Consider the following 21,928-nt stretch of genomic DNA (forward strand, 5'->3'; position numbering starts at 1 on the left):
ACTTAAAACTAGGTTGTCATGCTCAATGAAGCGAGCATGTAGCTCAACCGATTGGCAAATAAAATTCAGAATTTGAGCCACACGGTGCTTATGTGCCATACTTCACTGTGTCAAACCCATACGTCTAGAGTGGATGATAGTAATTGCACTGTGGTGTTTTGGATGCGTTTCTATGCAGCACTTTATCATTTAGGAGGGACCATCAATATTAGATGTCTAGCAGTGTTTCACTGGATTGCTAAGAGGAAATAAATATTCAGAGATCCAGCATGTATACCTAGAGTTGCAGAGTTGTCCATTTCTGATTTGAATGGTGGTAAGCAGAGTGAGCCTTTTCAACCTGATTAAATACTATTTCCATTTTGCTTATAAAGCTTTGGGGAGGAGTGGTCCCATTTCTGAAACTGCAGCCTATGTTAGGGGCAGCTTTATCATGACTTCTAGTATGAACCAGTCACCACCAGAAACCATTAAGCCATATTTGGGGGCAGACTGCTATTTGTCATCTTCTGCTGAAAGGAATGTAATTTGGGTATTTCCCTCTACTCTAGGCTAAAATATCAAAAAGACTCAGAAAGTATACAGCTGAGGGGCAATTCACACTCATTTCCAACACTGTCCATTTTAGAATGTTTTGGAAATAGAAGAAATAGGGAAGAAATAACTCTTGCCTATAGGCATCATGAAACCAAGTTGTCCTAAGAGCTTTCTGGGCATTTTTTTCTCTGGCTTCCTAGGTTGGCAGTGAGTGTGTTCTCACTAAGGGGCATTCCCATGGGTTTCAAGCTCCAGCAGCTCAGATTTTGAGGTAATAAGCAGCCTGACACCTAACTCATGTTTTATAGTAAACACTATTATCCTAAAGAAGTTCTTTGCTCTCCTGAGGGGAAGATTCAGTCTTCAATGGGGCTTGCATTAAGTAGTTAATGTTTTTTTTTATAGACCAGATGACATGTTAAGTTGTTGAATTTGTTGGATGAAGCAAGGGAATACAAAACTATATGTGCATCCTGTACTATAAAACTAACACATTACAGTAAAAAAAGATGTGAATAAATATGAAATTTTGTTTGTTTAAAAAAAATGCTTTGTATGTTACACATTACATCAGCAAAAAAAAGAAAAGTTTTTGCTTTTTGCTGTTTTTTTTTTTCTTTTGACATTCCCTTGACAATATTTGTAAGCATTATCAGTTCTAAAAATCTTTACAGTAGAAAAGGTCTCACCAAAGTAGGCCATATTATAAGTAATAGAAAGTTCTTTCATGTCCTTGCTTATGGATTTTAATTTTTAAATCCAAATTAAGCTCCTCAGAAACATGTAGCCAGAGTTTTCCTGTCTTTATTCTCCAAGGATCAGATTTTGAAACTCCCATTCTTTCCAGATGACCAGTGCAGATATAGATGAACTGCTCACAAATGTAATACAAGGTGGGTAGTTTTCATGTACAGGTCAAGATTTAGGGGTAAGCAGAGAGATGGCACCTGTTTGAAATATTTCCCTTCTCTCCAACTTTCTGATTCTGCCTCTCTCATTTTATGGGAATTCTTTCGTATTAGAAGTACAGTAAAACTTTCTTGTAATACCAGGAGATGTACCTCAGGTAATGGCAAAGGTGTAAGCATTTCATTTTAACTTAATGAAATTTTATTTCTGATAGATTGCAAGACAACAGCAGCAACTTCTGCAACAGCAGCACAAAATTAATCTCCTGCAACAACAGATCCAGGTCTGTGTATTTATTACTCTCATACTTAGATACTTTCCTCCTTGAAAATGGAATTTAAAATGCTGCAAATGCACCCTTCTCTATAAACAGCACCAATAGGGCTTTTATTCAAGGATGTTGTATACAGTTGTATAAGTGGATGTAGGAAATATTGACTTGGTGGAAGCCTAAGCATTCTTTTCTGATGTGATGCATAAGCAGGATAAACCTTACCTTTTTTACCATCTGCCATTTGACTAATACAACCTAGTGAAAACATAATGGTTTCCAAGGTGGCATACTCGTGCTAGTTTTATTGCCACAAAATTACTTGCTCTGTATTTTACCGTCTGATAGTATCATGGGTAGAAGCTTAAGTTTATTTGCTTGTTAGGATGTCTGATTGGGCCAACTATGAGAAGAATCTTATGATCTAAGAAAAGGTTGGTGATAATTAATTTGTTCTTTTTAGATATTAACTGCATTTCTGCTAGGTGCTGAAAGGAATATAAAGATTAGTAATTGTCTTCAAGAAGCTTATAGTCTAGAAAGGAAGAAAATCTTGTTCTTGAGTAATTGTAACACAGTTTAGAAATTTCTTTTTCTTTATTCCTTTTTTTTTTTTTTTTTGTGGCAGGGTAACACAATACAGAGATCATAATTACAATGACCTGAGAAAGAATTCTGGTTTCTGTTATTCCGTTAGATATTTGACAGTTAATTCAACTAACAGCTATTTGACATAGATAAGGGAAGTGATCTCCATTTTTGGATATGCGCATAGGTGAGTGTGTGACTTCTAAACAGCCTTAGAGAAAGCAACTGGTTGTCTGGTGATTAAACCTCAGGCATACTGATCCCAGAGTTACCTGTACCCACCACAGCCTCTGGGTTTCTCTTGGTTGTTGTAGATATTTTCTATACTGGGATATATTATTCAGCCTAGTTGGGGCACTGTATTCTGAATTATATTAGTCCTTTCCTTGGGATTAGTATTACACCTTCCTATGTTTTTAAAAATCATTTACATAAAGTTATAACTTATTTCACCTTACCAATGAAAGTCAATGATTTAGATCTTTGCTTCATTGTGTAGTCACACTTAGTGTTCTGGGCAGTAGTCACTGCATTTAAAACACTTATTTGGTGTCTGAAGAAGTATTTGTAACCTAATTTGGCACTTTGTCCATCTTTACTGGGAAGTTTTAACTAGTGTTTGTTGTTGTATTAATTAGTTTTAATTAGTTTAATTAGTTTTAATTACTTCTGATTCTGTATTCCATACTCAAGTCTATATGATTCAAAATAATGAATCCAAACATAATAGTATGTCTCTGGCATTTTGGACAGTCAGCTTTTATAATTAAATCTTAGAATGATTTTTTATCCTGATATCTTATGACTCATGCTGAGATCCTTAATTAAATAACTGTCCAGGTGTTCCTTTGCTCCAGTGTGTCTCCCACTGCTAAGGTCAAGATTTTTAGCCTGTGGCTTCCTACATTTTTCTCTAGATCCCTCTCTAAGAACTTGGTAGGTGTTAAATAACCTGATTGTTTAGAGTACTCTCTGTTTCTCCTATTTGTAAAGCAGAAATGGGAGAAATTCCCTGAGATGTTTTCATATCAGATCAGATCAGATCAGTCGCTCAGTCGTGTCCGACTCTTTGCGACCCCATGAATTGCAGCACGTCAGGCCTCCCTGTCCATCACCAACTCCCGGAGTTCACTGAAACTCACGTCCATTGAGTCAGTGATGCCATCCAGCCATCTCATCCTCTGTCATTCCCTTCTCCTCCTGCCCCCAATCCCTCCCAGCATCAGAGTCTTTTCCAATGAGTCAACTCTTCGCATGAGGTGGCCAAAGTACTGGAGTTTCATATCAGTTACTTATTATTAATGTTTTTACTACCTCTTTATTACCTACTTCATTATTTGTTTTGAATATATTTCACTTCTTAGTCCAAAGTTGTTTGCATTAACTGATGTGTGCCTGTGGTACTGAGGATCTCAGATGAATAGCAACAAAATTAGTTCAGGATATCTTTGTGAAATATTATAGGCACTTATTGATTACATATGATTTTATAGTCATAACGACTGTATGAGTTGAAATCTTTTTCAGGAAACTAGAACACAATCTTAAAATATTATTTGTCAGAATGTTCAATTTGAGAAGACAAGAAAATTGGTTTTTCTAGTGTTTTAATAGAAGTTCAATTGCTTTAAATTTTATACATATTTCTCATTGTTTAAATTTTAAAAAATTGAAGCCTATCAGGCCTTGATCTCAGCAGTATAAACTATAAAAATCATAGACAGATTCAAAATAGTTACATTAATTTTAGAAATATGGGATTCTTTGTAACAAGAATTCATATTTTATTAAAAAAAAAAAGAGGAGGCAATAATCTGTATTACAGTTTAATCTCTCCTGAGCTACTGCTTCACTGCATATCTTGTCAGTGTTTATCTAATCGAGTACACGACCATTCAAAGAATTTTTCAAATACTGAAAAACATTTACTCCTTACACAAAACATATTCATCTCTTACACAAAGCACGTATTTGATATTCAGAATTTTAGTTATTTTTTTGGAAGGAAAATGGGTTAACTGTATTTTCACATAAGGTTTTTGGCCAGCCATAAGCATGATCAAACTTAAGAGAGAGACTTTTGTTGGACTCATTTTAATTTGAGCAAAATATGAGATTTAAGGAATGCTTCAAACATTTTTCTATCATGAAGAAACATTCTCTCTTTTAAAAACAAAACAAAACAGAGATTAAAATAAGATAAATACAAAACCTAACTTCTCTTCTAAAACTGAATGAATACAGTGACAATTTGAGATCCCAAGTTTGACCTTTTCCCTTCTTTTAAAATCTTGTATTCTAGAACTTATTTCCTAACAGGGTCAGCAAGATTAAGCCTTGGCAATTGGCCATAGATCCTAAGTATCAGGTGATTACGTTCAAGATTGTTCTTTACTTCTAGTTCAGAATGCTGACTTCTGAATTAGTGCTTGTTGCTTTGGAATTTGCAAGCTGTAATAAAAAGAAAGGAAAGTGTCTAACCTATTATAACAACCACACACAAACTCGTCTGGGTCTATAATAATGGAAACAAATGAAAACCTGAATGATTTGCACACATTGAAAGGCAGAATTCTTCATTAGCGATAGGAAAAGGCAGGATTAAGATAGTATTATAAAAAGTCCTTGAGCTTATTTTTTTTATTTGCAGTCATTCAAAACATATTCTGTATATGTAGTTAGAAATTATTTCATTTATGTATTTTTTCCTTGAATATAATTTTAATGTAATTTCATCTTGGTGAATTATAACTGAATTTTTAAAGACATGTACTATTAAGACTATGTGGACTTCCCAGGTGGCACTAGTGGTAAAGTACCCGCCTGCCAATGCAGGAGACCCAGGAGACACGGTTTTCATTCATGGGTCAGGAAGATCCCCTGGAGGAGGGCATGGCAGCCCACTTCAGTATTCTTGCCTGGAGAATTTCATGAAGAAAGGAGCCTGGCAGACTAGAGTCCATAGGGTCACACAGAGTCAGACACGACTGAAGTGACTTAGCACACATGCATGTGTGTGCTTCTTTAAGCCATGCTGAAATTGTAAAATGAATGATTTTATGAACTAGTGTTTTTATACTTTTGATGAGTCAATTTTTACCATTTAAAAAATCAGGTTAATAACTTTAAATTATTTTTAAAATTCTTTAATATCAACAGATCTTTTAGGAGGCTGTTTGCTTAGTGAATTCCAATCCCTCTGTTTGTGCTTTGAGGAAAATGGTGATTCCTCTAATCTGTTACACAGTCAGTAATTCCCTGGATAAGATCAGATCAGATCAGTTGTTCAGTCATGTCCGACTCTCTGCAACCCCATGAACCATAGCACGCCGGGCCTCCCTGTCCATCACCAACTCCCAGAGTTCACTCAAACTCACGTCCGTCAAGTCGGTGATGCCATCCAACCATCTCATCCTCTGTTATACCCTTCTCCTCCTGCCCTCAATCTTTCCCAGTATCAGGGTCTTTTCAATTGAGTCAGCTCTTTGCATCAGGTGGCCAAAATATTGGAGTTTCAGCTTCAACATGAGTCCTAATGAACACCCAGGACTGATCTCCTTTAGGATGGACTGGTTGGATCTCCTTGCAGTCCAAGGGACTCTCAAGAGTCTTCTCCAACACCACAGTTCAAAAACATCAATTCTTTGGCACTCAGCTTTCTTTATAGTCCAACTCTCACATCCATATATGACCACTGGAAAAACCATAACCTTGACTAGACGGACCTTGGTTGGCAAAGTAATGTCTCTGCTTTTGAATATGCTGTCTAGGTTGGCCATAACTTTCCTTCCAAGGAGTAAGCGTCTTTTAATTTCATGGCTGCAATCACCATCTGCAGTGATTTTGGAGCCCCCCAAAATAAAGTCAGCCACTGTTTCCACTGTTTCCCCATCTATTTGTCATGAAGTGATAGGACGGGATGCCATGATCTTAGTTTTCTGAATGTTGAGCTTTAAGCCAACTTTTTCACTCTCTTTCACTTTCATCAAGAGGCTCTTTAGTTCTTCACTTTCTGCCACAAGGGTGGTGTCATCTGCATATCTGAGGTTATTGATATTTCTCCTGGATAATTCCCTGGATATGAGGCCCAAAAAGTTAGATATTTTTGATACTTCTGGGACAGAAATGGGGCTTTTCAGGTGTGCTAGTAGTAAAGAACTCACCTGCCAGTGCAGGAGACACGAGACGTAGGTTTGATCTTCGGGCAGGGAAGATCCCCTGGAGGAGAGCATGGCAACCCACTCCAGTATTCTTGCCTGGAGAATCCTATGGACAGAGGAGCCTGGCAGGCTATAGTCCATAGGGTTGCAAAGAGTTGGACATGACTGAAGCAACTTAGCATGGACAGAAATAGCACAGTTTTTATCAAGTTTGTGGAAAGCAAAACTAACAGATCATGGAATATGAATCTTTGAATTTGGGAATATTGCTCTTGCTGTAATTCCAAAGACCAAATAACTGCTTCAGTAATTTCTTTCTCCTTGTCTCCCACATTGCACCATAGTAGCTTAGTCAGTCTTTTGAAGCATTTTATTTATGAATTATATTGACTAGTAAACAAAATTCACTTTGAATCCATTGGATATATCAGCACATATTTACAACATTTTAATCAGTCATTAAACATAAGTCTAATCTACGCAAACTAGAAAATATTTTATAACTCTTGATTTCTTGATCCATCCATATATTTATTCATCTAACCTCATTTGACCATGTCATGGTTTTGCAATCTAGAGAAGATATTCTTCATGGACATATCATATTTTTTGGTTTTGATAGAATGTCAGTAGAAACATATTTAATGACAGCATTTTGTTGCTAGAACTTAATCTTTGCAAGAGAATTCACTTTATTAAAATATCTCTATGAGACACTTTCTTTTTTCAGACCTGAACGGTGTGATCCATATATTCATGTCTCTTTAGACCTCAGTTTTAGAGTTAATTCAAGTGGCTGTGTTGTGCACTGTATAGACAGTGTCCTCTCCTCACATCACTGACCTGTCAGCAGTGGTCTCTTAAGAAGGGACTGGTTGGTTGAGATTTTATTTGGCATTTGGCTTCCTGGGCCAGAGCCAGTGATTCAGCTAACTAATACATAAATACCATTGGGGGTAAAATTGTGAAACTTGAAATCTGTGGTTATTTGTTAATCATTATGATTAATATATGGGCTTCCCAGGCCGTGCTGGTAGTAAAGAATCTGCTTGCCAATGCAGGAGAGATAAAAGACACAGATTTGATCCCTGGGTTGAGAAGATCCCCTGTAGAAGGAAATAACTGAAGCGTTTCCAGACATGTTTCAGACATGACTGAAGCAACTTAGCCTGATTAATATACAATATTCATTGTCTTTCTGTCACCATTTAATACATGAATTAGATGATGAACTCAGTCCGTGGAAGGCCTGAACTAATGCCATTGCTGCTGCTTTGCAGATACTTTCTGTTATCTGAAAACTTCTCTTTTAAACGCTCTGATTATACATGCTGCTTATTTACACAACCAAGTGTTTGTCTCTCCACTGAAGCGTCACTCTATTCTTTAGGAGTATGTGAGTATTTTTCATATGTAGTGTTTTCTATTTTGATTATAATATACTCATCTGTGCTGTTTGCATATTTTGTGCATCTGTGTCTTTGTCATGTGGTGGAGTGCCATTAAATTGTGTTCTCCTTTCTTCCTACATAACCAGTAGACGTATTAATATTATGAGTAGAGAGGTGGTTGTTCTTAAACCATTAAACAGAATAACTTGAGATGTACTCTCACCTTTTAAGGAGATAAACCTTGCCTCTTGTTTCCTTCAATATGATTAACTACAGGCATTTCAGGTATCTGCTGAGCAGAATAAGGACTACCTTTTTATGTGAAGTAGTTGTCTAAAGATCAGAAATAATTACTTTGTACATTAGCCTTCATGGCCTGCATGACCTGGTTAATTAATTTTTTGCCAGGATAATAATAATAGATATATATTTGAAGATATGCTTCATCATTTAGTATCTAATTGACCTCTAATTTTAAGAGCTGGACCTTGCATTTATTGTCTTTTGGAATTGGCTGAACAGACGGCAGGAAGACTGAGGAAAGTGAGGAACCCTGCAATCTCACGTAGTTCCTCTGTTTTATGTTGTATATGTTGTATCTCTTTGTTAATTGTATTTAGCATTGGTAAACAAAAAGCAATTACACTGCTCCTGTTTTGGCTCTAGCAAATAGTCCTTTTTTGGGTGTTATTGATCAGGTAAGGGATCTCCTTTCAACAGCCTCTGAACAGGACTAAATAAACCCATTGCAAGTAACTCGATACTTCTATTAGCATTGTGTGTGTATCTGATACTCTCGCAATGAAATGAGAGTTCTAAACAAAGCTTAGAAGTCTAGGATTAGCCCCCATTTTCAGCAAACCCTTAAAATATTTTGTAATTCTATCTTCAATCGTGAATTAGCCGGGAAAAACAGACCCTCTCTCCATTTCTCTGCTGTATGCTGTTTTTAATTGCCCATGGGCAGGCTGCTGTGATCTTTGAAAGTTTAAATCCAAGATAAAAATGCAAATCTAATTATTTCTTTTATGTAATCGAATTAACTTTTTAAGTAATGATAGATGCTCTATAGCCCGCTTCTAACATTTTAATAATGAAGTTTCTGAATTATAAAGAATAGGTAAAGCTGCTATAATTCATGAATAGCAATGGCCTTAGATAAAAGTATAAATTCTTATTGTGGATTAGAAACTTTGCGTGAGTTAATCATGCTAGATGGTTAAAGTTGGAGTGGATCTAGAAATAAAAAGAGGTTATACCGAACCAGATTCTTTTAGCTGCTATATAGAATTATTAATCAGCTTGCTACCTATTTTCTTATGGCAAAGATATCATTCAGCTGACCAGAGCCTGATGGTGAATCTCAATGCTTTCCATGCACACTATTCTTCAGTTTCCTGAACTCTCTCTAGACTCTCCCTTTTGTATCTTATCTACTTCTGCTTATCTCTCAGACTTTACTCCCAGCTCTTTCTCAAATCAGGGAAAATTCAAGGAAGCCAAAGCCTCTGCTTCTTTGGGATTAAAGAAGAGTGCGAGAGTGCATTACCTCTTAAGGAGCAGGAGGGTATGGAGCCCAGTGGGCGGATGATCCAGGTGGTGCCAGCATATGACATTACATAACATTGAATCAGTTCCCCAGGGAAAAAACAGCTCTTTTCTCTTTTTCCCTTGATCTCCCTGATTACATTGAGGGCTCAGTTTAGTGTTAGTACACTTTAAGCCCTTTTCAGGTTGTGCTAATCTCTCTCTTTGTAGGCGAGAGAGATCATCTTAAGTCTTGGAGCTTTGGGGGACAATAGTGCTTAGAATTAAAGTAAAACTTTTATTTTTATTGTTACATTATCATTTACTTATGACAAGTGATTTTCTATTGAATTTCCTATTGGTTTTCTATTTGAGGTAGTGCTTTTGAAATGTATTTAAGCAAAAAAAAGAAGTCAATTTAAATAAAACTGTAAGTAAGTAATAATTGGGTACTTGGATATGGCAAAGGTTATAAAGACAGTTCTTTAATGATGGGATTTTAAGACAATATTGCCGGAGCACTACCCTGAGAGATGTCAGATGTCTGGCTTCCATTCTTCTGCTTTCACAGAATGTTAAACTTGGACACATGCTCCAGTGGTCCCCATGGCTCTCACTCACTGATCAGGGGTAGGGTGGGCACCTATTCCTATTGTACAACAATATAGTGAGTTTACTGTTAAGCTATACAGAAAAATAACCCTAAGTTTATGTTTTTTTTTCTACTTTTTTTTGGAATTAAAATGCCCTTTCCTTTTATGAAGCACAGGTGATAATAGATAGGGTGTGCTTCATTTCTTTGTTTTTCAGTAATTTTAGTTGGTAAAATAAAAAGTTCCCAAATATATGTTAAGTTCCCACTTCTGTTTTTCTTTGAAATTTCTTTGGCACTCTTTCTCTAGTGCAAATCCTTTACTGTATACAAGGGAGCTGAGGCATAGACAACTCGTCCAGGCTTAAAAGGCTACATGTTGTCAGAGTCATGAGTGGAAGCCAGCTGTCTTTGACTTCTAGACTAGCGCTATTTCCGTCATTCCAGGTTGTATCTCAATTTGCCTTTTTTGTGATATGAAAATCTTAGTGCATTTGAGTTTCCCAGTTTGTAAAATGTGGATAATAATACCTAACATCTAAAATCTCATTACAGTCTCTTTATCCTTAAATAGAAAAAAAAAAAAGAGGAAGAAGAAGATTGGCCATTAGAATCAGTTTATATCTCAGAACTAGTACAACTCTGGCTGCCTCCTCACAAAGAAAGAGATAAAAAGAACAAAATTGGAATCTTTTTGTAACATGGTATGAAATATACTTATGGCTGAGTGATTCTTTTGGTGTGTGCATGCTAAGTTGCTTCAGTCATGTCCAACTCTGTGCAGTGCTATGGACTGTAGCCCGCCAGGCTTCTCTGTCCATGGGATTCTCCAGGCAAGACCACTGGAGTGGGTTGCCATGCCCTCCTCCAGGGGATCTTCCCGACCCAAGGATCAAACCCAAATCTCTTAAGTCTCTTGCATTAGCAGGCAGGTTTGTGGCTCAGCTGGTAAAGAATCCGTCTGCAATGTGGGAGACCTGGGTTCGATCCATGGGTTGGGAAGATGCCCTGGAGAAGGGAAAGGCTACCCACTCCAGTATTCTGGCCTGGAGAATTCTGTGGACTGTATAGGCCATGGACGACTGAGCAACTTTCACTTCACTTCACTTCACTTCACTTCTTTACCACTAGTGCCACCTGGGAAGCCCAATTCTTTTTTTTTTTTTAATTTTAAAAATTGATTTATTTGGAGTTTAACTGAGCTACAGTGTTGTGTTAGCTTCTTTTTTTTCCTTTTTTTAATTCATATATATTTAATATAAATTTATTTATTTTAATTGGAGGCTAATTACTTTACAATATTGTATTGGTTTTGCCATACATCAATATGAATCTGCCAGGGTGTACACATGTTCCCCATCCTGAACCCCTCTCCCACCTCCCTCCCCATACCATCCCTCTGGGTCATCCCAGTGCACCAGCCCCGAGCATCCTGTATCGTGCATCGAACCTGGACTGGCAATTTGTTTCACATATAATATTATACATGTTTCAATGCCATTCTCCCAAATCATCCCACCCTTGCCAATTCTTTTGGTATTTAAATATAAATGTCTTAGTTAATGGTACAATTTTTGAGTTGGCAAAAAAATTCTACAGATCCAAATGCATTTTTGGCTGACCCAATACTTTCTAGGGGCTTAAAAGTGATAGGTCTCTATGCTGAGGCTCAGTCACATTTAATGTTAGTACTTGTTTTTATAGCAATCTTCTGCAGTGTTGAAAGTGAGCAGTGAGTGACAGTGGTTTAAAATTATTTTTTCTGTGAAATTGGCTAATATGATATATATGAGGAATGTATGAATCTGAGTGTACTTTTAAGCTGAATTTCTACATATAAATAGAAGGTAGAAAGAATAAAATGCATTGTTTGAGAGTGTATGTAATCTAGAACCAGCACGAGTATCAGGGACAAATAAATCAAGATTTAAATTCCAGTTCTACTACTTATTAGTTCTGTAACATGTTTTGCTACTTACTAGCTATAACAAATGGAGAAGGCAATGGCACCCCACTCCAGTACTCTTGCCTGGAAAATCCCATGGACAGAGGAGCCTGGTAGGCTGCAGCCCATGGGGTCACTAAGAGTTGGACACGACTGAGTGACTTCACTTTCACTTTTCACTTTCATGCATTGGAGAAGGAAATGGCAACCCACTCCAGTGTTGTTGCCTGGAGAATCCCAGGGACAGGGGAGCCTGGTGGGCTGCCATCTACAGAGTCACACAGAGTTGGACATGACTGAAGCGACTTAGCAGCAGCAGCAGTAGCAGCAGTAGCTGTGGGATTAGAGATCATTAAAAAAAACTCTCCTAAGTGCTCAAGGCATTTTATCTATCACTATCATCATTGTTGTATGAGCTATAGGAATAATTTCAGAATCCCTAACAGTGAAACACACATGTACATATTTTGTGACTACATGTTTAACATGTTTATATTTACATACATATGCATATTTAGAACCCACAAATTAGTGATGTGAATATAGGATAATCAATGTGCAAGCACTGTAATCAATTAGTATCACCAGGGCAGTCTCGAGCATAAGAAAGGACAACAATTTTCTCTGACTGCCAAATGAGAACTATTTTAATTGTCAGTAAGAAGAGACTAAGGTTTATCAGGTACTCAGAAATGGTTGACCAAGAATTAGGTAGAACTGCCTGGAGAGTGTCTAAAAAGGAATGTGGCATTTTATTCTAGAAATTAGAGTCAAATTCTTACTTTTCACACTAAAATGGGCTTTTCTATTAGATCAGTAGTGCTTGTGGGATAGTAAATGAACCTTTTCAATTTATTTTATAGCTTTTTTTTTCTTAATACACAGATGAAGTTAGTGATGTAGCAGCACAAAATGCGAAAGTCCTGCTTGTTTAAAATAAAGTTGTTCATATAAATCTTATGTATGCCATCTCCTGTAAGTCAAGCATTTGCCCAGCTTTTGTGAATTATGTCTGTACTTAGAATTTAAGAAGTTAAACAGTATGCATACCAGACTTGAGAGATGGGAAATAAAAATTGATATACTGTGTGACACTTGATATAGCACAGAGAAATATCTTTTAAATTTTAAAGGATATACTGACATAACCATTTTTAATTCACATAAGGTAACTCCCACTCAAAGTTTTTAATGTTAGAGTCAGATATTTTTACTTGTTCAAAACAAAAGAAAATAAATGATGCAAAAGATGTAATGTCTCAGTGTGAGACACTGAATTCATTTTAGCTGCCACCCAATCTATTAAGAAAATGTTAAAGTTGTAGCATTAAACAATGAAAGTTAAGGAATTCACAAATCAGAATAAAGAGTAAAGTTCATCGCCAGTCAGGTCATAGTCATGACTTTTGTTAAATATTTTTCAGTGGAAGATTTTTATCTTAAAGTGTCTACAGATGAGTTTCTACAGTGGCTGAGATTAGTGCAGCTGGAAAGAGCTCTCAGCTAGGCTGACTCTGCTGCTTGAACATGTTGACGAGGTGAACATACTGTCTTAAAAAACTCTAACAGGCCATGCTTGTTCCAATGCTGGAAATAATTCATTTCCCAGCCTCTCAAATGTTGGCTCTTCCTTATTCATCCTTTAGTTGTATTATTAACAGGAAAAGAGGGGGAAACCCCAAGAAAACTGATTTTACTTTTGATTCCCTAAGAACTTTTGTTCCCTTTCAAAAGTTGTGATGATGTCAAGAACCAGTTTCCCAAACAGAAAAGCGTTAACTTTTGTATTGTTATTTAATAAAAGATGTAAGTCTTAGTTTGGCATTTTTAAAGCTGGATCTGGCAGAAGTCTTTTGTTAATTTATATATAGTTAAATACAGGGCACTTTTGGATTAATGTCACTGAATGGTATCTAAGAAGGCAATAAGAGGACTGAGACTTCTGGGAAAGAAGGATCTCTAGCTGCTGGTTCAGGTATTTGTTTGTTTTAAAGGACCCTGTCCCACCCTCTGTGGCTGTCAGTCTCTTCTTCCTCCAGACTTGCATTTCACTGAAAATCGTGAACATTATGATGTTGTTATTCAGTCACTCAGTAGTGTCTGACTCTCTACAACCCCTTAGACTGCGGCATTCCAGGTTCCTCTGTCCTCCACTATCTCCTGGATTTTGCTCAAACTATGTCCATTGAGTCAGTGATGCTATCTAACTATTTCATCCTCTGCCTTCTCTTTCTCCTTTTGTCTTCAGTCTTTCCCAGCATCAGGGTCTTTTCCAGTGAGTCAGCTCTTCACATCAGGTGGCTAAACTATTGGAGCTTGACCATCAGTCTTTCCAATGAATATTCAGGGTTGATTTTCTTTAGGATTGACTGGTTTGATTGCCTTGCAACCAAGGAACTCTCTTGGAGTCTTCTCCAGAACCACAGTTTTAAAGCATCAACTCTTCAGTGCTCAGCCTTCTTTATGGTCCAACTTGCAAATCCATACATGACTACTAGAAAAAAAATAGCTTTGACTATAAGGATCTTTACTGGCAAAGTGACATGTCTGTTTTTGTTATTATGCTATCTAGGTTTGTCATAGCTTTCCATCCAAGGAGCAAGTGTCTTTTAATTTCATGGCTGCAGTCACCATCTGCAGTGATTTGGGGACCCAAGAAAATAAAGCCTGTCACTATTTCCATTGTTTCTTCACCTATTTGCCATGAAGTGATGGAACCAGATGCCATGATCTTTGTTTTTTGAATGTTGAGTTTTAAGCCAGCTTTTTTACTCTCCTCTTTCACTTTCATCAAGAGGCTCTTTAGTTTCTCTTCACTTTCTGCCATAAGGGTGGTATCATCTGCCTATCTAAGGTTATTGATATTTCTCCTAGAAATCTTGATTCCAGCTTGTGAGTCATCCAACCATGGCATTTCACATGATCTACTCTGCATAGAACTTAAATAAGCAGGGTGACAATATACAGCCTTGTCTTACTCCTTCCCTAATCTTGAACCAGTCAGTATATCCATGTCCAATTCAACCTGTTGCTTCTTGACCCATGCACAGGTTTCTCAGGAAACAGGTAAGGTGGTCTGGTTATGATAGCTTCTAGATAAGCAGCTTAGTATCTGGAAGCTGGAGTTTGAAAGAATCAACATGGTTATAGTGGTAGAAGAATGAGCTTAGATGCAGAAGGTGATGGAGAAGAAGAAAGCGCACATGAGTTGGAAGCTATTACCTTCCTTAGTGATGAATAACAGAGGTTCAAGGGAAAGAAAACCTAGTTCCAAGTTTCCTCTCCACTGTATTCTGTGTAATTCTTTGCAATGCTTTGTGCAGACTCAAATTTCTAAATTTTGTGTTTGAAGATTAGATGGAGAGGAGAAACTGTTAGATGACCTGATATTTGTCTTTGGAAAAGTGGAGAGGAGCATGCAAAAGTGAAATATTGGGTTCTAGCTGGAGGATAGTCTTAGACAATCAGTTAGACCAGTGATAGAGCAAACATACAGTCTACTCCTGGAGGACTTCCAGCCTGTGGCTGGACTATGTGTAATGGAAAGGTGGACACCCGGGGAAATGAACATGAAGTTGTGCTTTTGAAATTGGCCTCCACACAACAGCTGTTTTCTGTTAAGATTATCTGGTTTCATTCTATTGTGTACTGTCACATGCGCTGGTCTCTGACAGGGCCCTTTCATGGATTCCATTTTAAGGTGCATTCCATACCCTATGTGCAGGTCCACAGCCCCATATCAATACAGTATCTTTCATTCTTAATAAAATACAGTGTCTTTCATTCTCAACAATTCCTTGACTATGGAAAGCCAGATTGGTGATATACAGTATACCTCAAGTCATTAAGATTACAAAGGCAAATGACTTGTGAAGCAGAAGTATAAACTATTTTATTGTTTTAGATTAGTTTAATTTTTTTTCTAACACATTGCTTTTGTATAAGAAAATCAGTTTAAAAATGTAAATATGCATTGAAAGACCCTTGTTTTCAATATTAGGAAAATTATTAAATTTATTATGGTATGTTCATGTGATCAGCTGTTATAGACTATTAATAATGATACTGACAAGTAATTTTTAATGATTTAGGATAATGCTTTCAACATAATATTAGATGGCGGAAAAAACCCTAGAACATAATAATCTAAATACAGTACAATCTTGGCTACATAAAAATAGGCATTTTAAAAAAGATTGCAAAAGGATACATTGCTTTTATAATTAACTTTATTATTATTTTACTTTAAAAATACAGGTAACAGAAAAGGAGGAGATATCTATCCTTTGTGATCACCTCAATAGATTGTGTTCACCAAATAGATAATCAAGTCTTACAACTTGACTGTTAGAACATTTCTGGTTTCTTTCATAGAGCGCTCAGTTAATCAAAAAAACAACCAGGTATCTATATAGCTGAAAAAAAATACACAAATATAGATCTTTCCAGTGCTTTCAGGCTATTTTACTGTCTTTGCCTCTATGCCTGCTCCATCTCTTGCTAATTTCCCAACTTTACCTATGTCACTGAATTAATTCCATAGATTTGTTTGTTCCCTATAACTCAGATAGGCCACGATTTCAAGTCTAGGGAAAGAGAAGATGTGGAGATAATTATTGATCTACTCTCACCGAAACTTTTTCTTCTCCCTTCTGTTGAAGACACAGTCCCTGCTGAGAAACAGAGTAGGATTAGGGAAGCATAGAATGGCAGAAAGAAGCACAGGTTTGGCCTCAGGATGGCCACCCCTAGTCTTTGGTCTGCTTGTAATGACTACCTCTGGCAAACTACTCTTCTACATCGATTCTCATTTCCATACATTTAGGATAAGGATCATTGCACAAAATTATTCCTAGAATTCTTCGTGACTCTAGATAGTGGAAATTAACTCTGGTTCTTAAAACATGGCAAGCAGTAGGTAGTCTCTGCTGCAAAGCTTTCAGGCAAATGTCAGGTTTGGCCAGAGCATAAGCCATGTCCACTTAGGAATGTTTGCATTTTAAACCATTGAAAGGTTTTGAATTATGAGGTCAAATTCATGTTTCCTTTGTGGAGTTTTGTGATGGCTTGTAATTCCTGCCACATGAAATAATGGCTAAGGGGGATTTTTAGAGAAACACATTTAGGAAGAGGGCCTGTAAATGCCTGCTTTCAGGCCACACCAAACACATTTCTGCAGCCAATGACAAACTCCTGGCATTAGAGTTGTATAATGGAAAGGGTGACACAAACTTAATTTTAGTGTTGTAAGTGAAATATTATAATTTTAAGGAAAAAATCCTTATAGCTTTGCTAACATATTAATTGCAGGAAATTACAGCATATCCTAGAGAAGTATTATGTCAGTGGCGTGTATAGCATATAACACCTTTTCCTAGTCTCTCTTGTTTTTACCCCAAGTGTTGCATTTTCATTTGAAAAGAGATGTGTTAAGTAGTTAGAACTTTGTCTAACTGTGGGGGTGGTGCCCAGTGTGGCTGACTGTCTGAAAACAATTAAGCTGTGAAGGGGAGACTTCTTGGTTATGTTTCCTGGGAGTGGGTTTACTGCTTGAAGCATAATGTTGATGTGGCTATTCTTTTGGCCATTTCCTCATTTCTGGCTTGTTAGGTTTTATCTCCCAGTGCCAATAAATTTTCCAACTACAATTTATTCATTGGGTTGCAAGATAAAGAATGAGAGAATTTCATTTCTGATGTGTGGTAGTTTAATATGGTTTTCCGATTTCCTCCCATTTTGTTTGAAGTAAATAGGGTAATTACTCACTAAAATTCTAATATCTTTCAGGGCTTTAGGGATGAATCTAAAACAGAACCATATAATGTTTTATTTAAGCAAATCCATGTTCTTATTAGGCAGTTCACCTTAATGTCATTTTTTATAAATAAACTTTGTTTTCTTTTTTCAAGGGTTATTTAATTAATTTTGTTGTACTACCATAGTCTGACATCTGCATCTGCTAAGGCCTGCAGGATGTGATTTGCGGTTTAAAAATGAAAATAATTTATTATTTTAAAAATGATAAATCATTCAGGAATGATGCATAAATATGAATGTAAAAGCATCTGATGCACTTCTATGTCTCCCTTTTTTCCTTTTATACTAAAGCATATGTACAGTTCATCTGTTTTTGCACAGAGCACTTATGCCAGTTGTACATTTGATTAATATCTAACTGGATATGAGTGAAGCCTATTCTGGAGAAACCACTGCCGTGCCAGCTTCTTGAACTGTTTATGGTCTCCATTAATTGCAGGGCTTTACCATATAACCATTGTGAAGATCTGGTTTTACTTATCAAATCCAGATCTGCTTTTTCTCCCCCTGTGGATCAGGGTGACGTTCCTTGTGCTACCAGCTTCTTCTTATTTGGGGTTTCATAGCATGTTGGGAATTGAAGCTGTCAGCCCTAGAACTCCCAGTGTTTCTGTGGAAAGATTAACATTGCTGGAGTAAATCTTTGGTAAGTTTGCTCTACATGCAACCTAGTCAGGTTAAACAATCATTTTACTTTTTAGTTCAGTATTTATTTTATTAATATGGACTGATACTCATTTTGTCCGCAGCCTTTTGCCCTATTTTGGATGAGTCGCTCCAAACTGGAAGGCTTTTAAAGTCTTGTCTTTAGTCTTTCACCGTAGACTCCATATTTTCCCTCAGCGGGAGGAGTAGGTGAGAGAATGAGGTGAGGGACAATACAGAGAAGATTTCTGTGAAAAAGTTAACATTGTCTTTTCTCCTTAAGAAAGCTTGAAGATCATATTTTCTTTGGAAATGAGATTGTATGAGGGAGTATTTTGGTTTGGTTTATAAAAAGACTGTTTCACTTTCTCAGTAAAAAGGGCTGGCTGTTCAGTAGTAGTCTTAATCTCCACCCTGAAAGAACTCATGTTGGCTGTGTGTTTGTGAAGGGACAAAATATATTGAATTTAAATAGAAGAGCAAGTCTGTCCCATTCTGGTCCCTAACAGTTTCATTTTTGCCAGACCTAGCTCCTGAATCTGGGTTGAAAAGCAACTGGGTGATGCACTGGTAATTCATAAAATGGGTGTTCTAATTATTAACTGTAAAATGAAGCAAAGATATCTGGGAAGAAATCTAAGGAGACAATGCCTCTTCATTTATGCTGACAGTGTTTGGGAACATTCTCATTACCTTTTTGGCCAAGAAAGTCTTAACTACATTCTGAAAAAAAAATTAAAAGAAGACTTTACTTTTTTAAAAATTTAACTAACTAGCTGTGAAGTTGTATAAGAGAAAACACTTTGAAAAATGGTCAGCGTGCTCGTGTTTTAAGCACAGCAGATAAAATGATTTATTGGGTTTTATACACATTCTATATAAAGGGTAAGCATTGCTAACAGAATGAGTGGCAGCCTCTGGGAGCTGAACGGGCCCCAGGGACTAGTCTTTGTTCCTCTGGTCTTGACAGGCATGTGTCTCTGTTAAATGAGAGCTTAATTTCTCTCATATGTGAACAATTTTCAAGCCCAACAAAGGCAGCCAGGACTGGAGCTATTTAAAAGAACCAGCTCAGGAGGAAGCATTCTTGAAGAAAGGGGATGCTAAAAGGCTAATTACTCACCATGGCTTAGCAACTATTTTATTTTTTCCCTAAGCAAGGTTTATTAACATGGATATACCACTTAAAAAAATAAATAAACACACTTTAAATTACAAATTATATTTTTATTCTTTGTGAAGTAGCCATTTACTGATCTCTGCTCATTGAAAAGAGGTGCCCCCATCAGCAGTGGTGTATATCATGGAATATTAATTCAATAGAGGGGGAGGGGAGAGGCTAATATACTTTGGATCCTTTTTCTCTCAAGTGGAAGGAATTTAAACTATTTTCTAAGCAGCATCCTTGGCAACACTGTAAACCTTTTCTTTAGACAATAATTGCTTAAAATGTGGAGGGGATCTTTATTTTGACATTTTCTGTGGGTGTTTCAAACTATGATTAGTTTGTCTCAATTTCTGGACTCTGGTATCTGGGGGAAAAATCCATATTGATAAACAGGCATATATAGGAGGTTACAGATATATCTATACTTAGACTTTCCATATTTTCTTAAAGAGGTTTTGTAAACTGGATTATTTCCTGGTTTGGAATTGTATTAGAGTCCTCATTGGCCCTTTATCTTAATTTTTGACCACTGATCTTTAAATTTCTGTACTTTTCCTCTCAAGCTTGGTATCTTTTTCAGTTGGTAATGATCTATAAATAAACATTTAAATGTATTTATGTGGCAACTTTTATAATGTTTTATAAAGGTGAAAGTACTTAAACACAAACTATAATCACCTTCTTATTTATCTATTTTGTATGTTTTTAAAATAAGACACACCAATTATTCAAGTTGTTTACAAAAAAGGAGTTTAGAAATGTGAGGTGAACTTACATCCAATGAAAACACTAACTTGAATATTGAGACCCTTTGGCCAGATTTGCCTTGTGAGTTATTTTAGAACGAAAAAAATGACCTAGATTTTCTTGATGATCACCAATAATTTGCTGAATGACCTTTGGCAAATCAGTTAATCCCTGGAGCCTCAAATGCCTTATCTGTAAACGAAGGTTTTTCCCAACTCCAAACTTCTATGTTTCAATAATAATGTAAAAGTGGATCTCTGAAATAAAAAATGACATGGTTGCAGAATATCTACAATCAAGTTATTTTAAAATATACCCCTAACGACATTATTAGAAATCTGCATTTTGAATTTTTAATATAGGAAAATCAGAAAATCCTCAAATATGGTGCCTTTGCTGGCACAAAGTCAGGCATACAACATTCATTCCGCAGAAGCAGCTTTCTACCATACATGACAGACACAGCAGAAAAGGTGAGAAAACTGTTGATTTTATTTGTAATGATGGATAGCTGACAGACAAGTCTTTTGATTGTATTTGATTATCAAAGTGGCTTTCATGAGTGAATCAGAATTTTCACGTCATTGTGGTTGTGCTTGAACATAGTTTCCACCTGCATGCTTATTTCTGCTGGTGTAGAGGTAACTCCTGAGAGTGTCTGAGCCCTGTGTACAGCTGTCATGGTTTAACTCTCAAGGAGATTGGGGTGGTTTATTCACTTAGAGTGTGAAACGGTGACTATGTGACTTAGAGAAGAAAAAAGTAAAAGCCATTTCCTCCAAGGTACTTTTCCTTAGCATCTTTCGTTGCTACCCAGAAGTATGTACTGTGCTTTCCATAAGAAGCCGTGTTTTAGTAGAAGTAGCACATACCAAACCACTTAAACTAATGACTAACCCTCTTCGTTCCAGATTTGGAGTGTATTTGAATATGAAAAAGAGTAGGATCTTCAGAAATGAGCGTCAAAGAAAATTTTAGGCTCCTTATTTCTGACATGAATTAATTAGATTAAATTTTCTTTCCCTTTTTTGTTTACAATGTTTATCCAAAATGAATAATCAGTATCATTTTTACGTAAATCTGCTTCTCTTTTTTGCCCAGTTTTATTGAGATATAATTTTTATGCATCACTATATAAGCTCAAAGTGTACAGCATAATAGGTTGACTTACATATATTGTGAAATGATTTCTTCAATAAGTTTAGTTCACCCATTATCTGATATAGGTACATTAAAATAAAAAAAGAAAAATTGTTTTCCTTGTGATGAGGTCTCTTGGGATTTGCTCTCTTAACAATTTTCATACATATTATATAGCAGTGTTAACTATAGTCACCAGTTCAGTTCAGTCGCTCAGTCATGTCCAACTCTGCGACCCCATGAATTGCAGCATGCCAGGCCTCCCTGTCCATCACCAACTCCCGGAGTCTACCCAAACCCATGTCCATCGAGTTGGTGATGCCATCCAGCCATCTCATCCTCTGTCATCCCCTTCTCCTCTTGCCCCCAATCCTTCCCAGCATCAGGGTCTTTTCCAATGAGTCAACTCTTTGCATGAAGTGGCCAAAGTATTGGAGTTTCAGCTTCAACATCAGTCCTTCCAATGAACACCCAGGACTGATCTCCTTTAG

General features: G+C 36.7%; 1 protein-coding gene across 27 annotated transcripts in view; it reads left to right on the top strand.

The window, feature by feature from the left end:
- SOX6 (SRY-box transcription factor 6) overlaps positions 1-21,928 on the top strand; it is an 833,346-nt gene that overhangs the window by 607,751 nt on the left and 203,667 nt on the right. For all 27 annotated transcript variants that reach the window (XM_059874855.1, XM_059874857.1, XM_059874853.1 and 24 more), the window contains one exon: positions 1,661-1,729. In XM_059874855.1, the coding sequence (XP_059730838.1) occupies positions 1,661-1,729 (69 nt within the window). The remainder of the gene's footprint in view (positions 1-1,660; positions 1,730-21,928) is intronic.

The sequence above is a fragment of the Bos taurus genome, chromosome 15 (assembly GCF_002263795.3).
Source record: "Bos taurus isolate L1 Dominette 01449 registration number 42190680 breed Hereford chromosome 15, ARS-UCD2.0, whole genome shotgun sequence".
NCBI lineage: Eukaryota > Metazoa > Chordata > Mammalia > Artiodactyla > Bovidae > Bos > Bos taurus.